Genomic DNA, 6,000 nt, shown 5'->3' on the forward strand with positions numbered 1-6,000 from the left:
GAAAGTCACCTAAGAACACGTCATCAGATTCGAATTGTCTGAGGGAAGATGCGCAGACATGCCCGAAGCATGGCAACGTGATGCGACACATCGTTCCCTTCTCTTCTAATATAGAAATGTTAAGAAAGTCCCTAAAGCTTCTATGCTCAATTGGAATCTCAAACTAGCCCGAGCTAGTGATGTGACATTTGAACCGAGGCGTCGGAGCTTGTGTCGAGAAAAAATGGGCGTGCCAGATGAAGCCGCGATTCGAGGCTTGTGTTGTTAACGTGAAAATCACGTGACTAATGACAAACGAGGCCTCGGTTTGTGTGGATACGTCATCGGTTCGGTCCGAGTGTCGCTTCCGGATAAAAGGCGGTTCGAAACTCACGCCACCTTGTGGGTGTTGTCAGCAGTAGTAGAAGCAGTTGTAGTAGTGTCAGAGAGTCTGAGAGTTAGATAACTGTCATTGTCGTTATTGTGTCATATATGTGTTAGGGCTGTATATTATTACATTATCAGGTTAGAATAGATATAGTATATTGTTATTATTAATTATAGTAGCTATATTATAGTCTTGCTATATTAATTAGATAAGATTATTTGGATTGCTCTGGATTTTTGGATCTCGACTGGACTGCTTTTGGATTTGGATTGCCCTTTTGGATTTGTTTGCTTTTTGTGACCTCTTCCTTTTTCCTGGTAATGGAGCCAGCAAGAAGGAGGAAATCATCCCCTGTCTGAGCTCAACAGAAGCATCAGTATCCTCATTTATACCAGCTGGCACTGGCATTTTTATGTTCCCCTGCATCCTCTGTTCCTTGTGAAAGGATCTTTTCCAAGGCTGGAGAGATTTTGTCCGAGAAAGAGGAATCGTCTAAACCCCAACACACTTGAAATAATTCTGTTTCTCAATAAAAATCTATTGTAATCCTTCCTTCCAGACTATTCTGTTGCAGTTTACTTTATTACACTCCCTCCAACATAAGCACTGCACTCAACACATTGTCACTGTTGCTGTTCATACTGTCACTATCCAAACAATTTATGAATAATTAATTAACTGTGTGTGTGACTCTGCACAAGTAAATTCAGACAGAGAAAGATACATATTTTATATCATACACAGGTAATGGACAAATGTCTGCTCATGTCTTTTTATTATTGCAAATGAAAGGTTACAGACATTAACAGTGAGTACAAAATAAATAAATAATTATTTTTATTTATACAAATATTTTTATAAAATACAATTTTTTTTGGGGGGGGGGGGGGGCACTGGTTCAGAAATGAATGAATTTGTCTGCTATTTCTTTGCACAGTAGCTAGGTGTCACAAGTGAGCAATGCTGAATGAAGCTTCGAGTAATGAACCTTTGGCTGAAGCAATGGGCTGCGAGGTCTCAGTGGTTCAGGAAGCCTCATTTTGCCATCACTAGCCCGAGCTGCTCCAGGCGAGTCTAGATTTCTTAGAGCAGAGTCCATGACCCACATCTAACAATTTCCAACCGTAGACTTAAGCAATGAGAAGGAGCATAACCTTACTTAATTCAGATCTGTAGAAGTTGACAGAAGTGTAACGAACAATCCACAACAAACTAGCACAGGCCAAAGAACTATGGGAGAATAAATAGGGAAGGAAATCAGAAGGGAAACCAGGGAGAGCAGGTGGGGCAAATCAACCAATAATCAGGTAACAAGACCAACAAAACCAAAGACTGACGGAAGAGCATATGGCACACAGAAACAAACAAAAGCCATGTGCTCAACCAAACATACAAGACAAGACAGAAAAGCTCACAGCAAACAAACATGACCAAATATGTGCTCACAAAAACACAAGACAAGACAAAAATGTAACCAATCGCACACGTTTCCGTTGAGTTTTGAGTTTGAGTGATGGCCAATCAGAAGCATTCAGATTAGTCATCGCTGAAACGAGGAGTTTTGTTCAGTGCGCACTCTCTCTTACTGAATTCTGACTGAAACTCGCGAATTCTCCCATCATAAACAACAAAGTACAGATTCGATGTAAGAGATTCATGTCGCAGTGTAGTCCGTTTCCATGATTTAACAGGAGTTTTATGAGTGCTTAAACTCGCGCTACACCCAAGTTGCCTCACGATCGCTCCTGGCACTGCATATCTATAGCACGACTGCTTTTATTTGGCGTGCTCTTTATATGCAAAAGTAATCTTTTATGTTTAATCTTTTAACGTACATCATTTATGTGTCTAAAGAGCACGCAAGCATGACCTTGTGAAGATTGGGCTCGATTGGTCACATTCTCTGCTCCCTTTCTGCTCCTGCTTTTTCTCACTCGCACAATCACATCTCTGATTATGGGAAGCGCGCTAGACCCTCCCCTCAAAGAAATCAGGGCAGAAGTAGTTAAATTGGACAAAAGAGACAGATTAAACCACCAGGTGTAAACGGGAATGTGTCTCCCTCGTCTACATGTGATCGGTCAACCAAAACCATCTTATTACCAGGTGTAAACAGGGCCTAAAGATCAAATGTGACACCTGTTTATATGTGTTACAGGTGAGCTCTCTCGGACGGGAGGTGGCTGAGCTGGGACGAGTCATGCGGAGTCTTGCCTTTCTCATCGAATCCATGATGGCTTCTCCTCAAACACCAGGTGTCTGTACATCCACATTTACCTCGGGACATCCCTCTCCTCCTATCCCCTTCCAGGGCCAAGGTTCTTCCTGGGTCAGCCCGCCTTTTCCTTCACCGATGCACCCTGGAATACGTCCGGGAGGACTTGTATCCCTTCCACTCAGGCCACAAGAACTGCAGCTGGTCTGCCCCACCTCGTCTCTCAGTTCCTTTCCCATCACTCTTTCCACATCCCCCCTTATGGACAGATTCAAAGAGCCTTTATTGGCCCTGTCTCCGCACAGCGCAGTCGCTCGGACCCGCTCGAAGAGCCTTGAGACGCCTCTTCTGCAACATCATCAACACATCTCACATGCCCCTGGAACTTTACCCAGAGCTGGACAGCCATTGCTGGGAGAACGGGAGGATCTCAGGTCCCTGGGTTTGTAGCAATCAACCTTTAAAACGGACAAGTTCCACTGGAATCTGCGTGTTTACCCGGACTCAGGAATGGACTGATAAGATAAGTGGTACACGCACTGCCAAAGCCATGGAGCAATGGTTCCTTCAGAGATATACGTGTTTACCATTTCAGTTTTTAAGATAATCTCTTTTACGGCATGTCTTTCAATACTAGAAACTAAAGGGATATCTCCAATCAGGAAAACTACACTAAAACAATTTGGTGTAGAAACAATTTTCCATCTATAATTGCTAGTAAATTTTGCAATTAATTACAAAGAAGCTGCAAATTACACATTTAATTAAATGTGAAGTAGAAATTATTGTAAAACATACTCAATAATCTTTGTTTTATTTACAACTTTTTACAAAAAAAATATTTTTACAGTGTAATTTGAAGTTCCGACAGCAGACGGTTTACTAGAACCTGCTAAAACAAACGGTTTGTGATTCAACCAACCAACATTTCTTGTTCACTGCATTCATTATGTCCAAATACTGCTAATATTATGCCAAACTTCAGGGGCCAGATCCTGTCTTAAGAACTAGCCTGACCAGCTAGCAGTTCATCAGTAGTAAGCAGGGTAATCAGTCTTGCTTTTCAGATTCAAATTAGATCTATCTACCTAACTTCTAAGACTTGTCTAAGCAGTTAATACTGTCATCCACAGCCTCAAAGTTTTACTAAACTTTTAGTTGATCCTAACTATTGATACCTAAATAAAGTCCATCACAAAATGATGACTTGATCCATTTAGTCAGATTAGCCATGTATGGTGCAAAAATACAACGAATCTGCTTGTTTTAAAATGCTATGTTTAACAGATTAACTAGTTGGTGGGTTGTCTGAACAATGAGTCAGTCTTAAGGAAACAATCATAATTTAAAATTGTCATGTTTGGTTTTTTGGAAACTAATCCGATTAGTCATGCATATGTGATAAGATGCTTAAAGAAACTGTCAACAATAAGATGACAGATATTCAATAAATAAGCTAAATAACTAACATTTAATTGCACAAAACCACCATAGTCCTCACATAAAGTGGAGATGGACTATGCATTATAAAGGGAACATTGCTCACAGTGGGCGATCAGAAGTTTGACAGTAATTGTTTTGGAATTTATTGTGGAAGGTGGGGAATTCGTTACAGAAGCGGTGCTTTGATGGCTGTAGCGACGCGGCTTTAAAGGGAATGAATTTGGAGACAAAACTTCTTGGAGGGGGTTTTAAAGTGCTGGCTGTTAGACAATTAGCATGTTAAATCACAGCACAATGACAGCACGCTAAAAGCCTCTGAGAAGTCGCTTCCCCTTTCAAGTGCCACCGCTAATGCTAAAGACAGAAACTGGTAAAACTTTGGTAAGGTTTGTTAAAATAAGTTAATGCATTTGGTATTATGAACTAACAATGAACAACTATTTTTACAGCATTTATTAATCAGCAGCACGTATTTGTTAATGTTCATTTATAAATATATTAATTCATAATACATTATAGGCGGCAACAATGTTAACTAAAACTAGTAAAATTGTTTTCATCAATTGAAATGAAGCTGAAATCAAATAAATATTAGATATAAATGAAAAATGATCATTTTAAAAGGAAAAATTTTACTTAAAATTAGAAATGCTGCCTTAACTAAATGAAGCTTAAATGAAAATATAAAAATAAAAGCTAATTCAAAATATTAATAAATAATATAATACTAATCATCTACTGTAAAATAACAGAGGCTGGCAGATCACTGTCATTCACACAGAACCTCCCAAGAGGTTGCAGAAATCCAACCTTTTTTTCTACAAATGCTAAGGTGCGCGTGTGCGAGAAGATGCAAAAGATGCGAGACGCGAGGGCAATGATCAAACACATCCTTTGAACAACAATGGAAAAGTAGCGCACTGGAATGGAAAAGCGCGTTCTGTGTGAACACTAGTTTTACACTGGTTGTCACTGCATCACATTGGTTGCTCGTTTGCATGAAGCAGGCAAAGAACCGAGCTCTTGCTGCTCATGCGACCAAAAATCGTATGACTTCAGGTCGCTTCAGATCACTTGCAGTGTAAAACGTCTCTTAAAGCTTCACCAACAGTGTCATTATCAACTTCATCAAGACCGTTTGATTGTTTGCTTTACATTTAAACTCATATGAACCACGAAAGCTGGTTTTAAAGCATCATTCTGATGGTTTCCGGGATATCCCTTTAGCTTCTTTTTGTTTGTTGTTTTTAATTGCATGACTTCTGAAGAGGGTGGAGATTATACCCTTGCAGTAGGTTGTAGAGACGCCATGTAGGGTTGTATAGTAGACACCATAGAAGAAGAGAGATCTTTCTTTTCTCCTCTGCTTGGCCCTCAGGGCAGGATGGAGGAACAGCAGGGACGATGTTCGTACACTGTATGCGAGTGCATGTTATTGACTATGCGTGCAAGTGCATTTGTGGGGGAAGCGGGGTTAGAATACTGTAGCCAAGTACTAAAGGGATATTTATGACAGAGGTTTCTGAAGGAATGGTATCTGGGACATGAGGGATGGGGGTGGGGTGGTCCAACGGTGGAGTTTATTATTAGTAGAAGTTGAATTGACATGGGGAAAGGGGGGTTTCTGTATGCTTGCTCTTTAGGACTGGTCTTGGGGGATTGGTTGCCAGTGGCAAAGTGGCCCCTGCTGTCAATCGTCTCTCTCTGGCACAGATGTGGTCTGTCTGCTTTGCCTGTCTCTCTCTCTTTCTGTCTTTCTCTGCTCACTTTTCTCCCATTTCACAGTCATAATCTGGGAACATATTGCAACCCTCTTACTCCTGTTTCCACCATTGACCTTACGTAGTCATTCATTTAAAGGGATAGTTCACCAATATATGAATATTGTCACAATTTACTCACTCTCATGTCCTTCTAAACCTGCATGACTTTCTTTCTTCGGTGGAACAACCAAAATGAATTAATTAATTTTAAT

General features: G+C 40.4%; 1 protein-coding gene across 1 annotated transcript in view; it reads left to right on the top strand.

The window, feature by feature from the left end:
- Positions 1 to 3,032, top strand: part of kcnh8 (potassium voltage-gated channel, subfamily H (eag-related), member 8) — a gene marked incomplete at its 3' end in the record, with an annotated part of 119,382 nt that extends 116,350 nt beyond the window's left edge. The window contains exon 15 of the mRNA XM_084424257.1: positions 2,526 to 3,032. Coding sequence (XP_084280383.1) covers positions 2,526 to 3,032 — 507 coding nt within the window. The remainder of the gene's footprint in view (positions 1 to 2,525) is intronic.
- Positions 3,033 to 6,000: the final 2,968 nt, after the last annotated feature.

Source organism: Rutilus rutilus (genome assembly GCF_951802725.1).
Source record: "Rutilus rutilus genome assembly, chromosome: 11".
Classification (NCBI taxonomy): Eukaryota; Metazoa; Chordata; class Actinopteri; order Cypriniformes; family Leuciscidae; genus Rutilus; species Rutilus rutilus.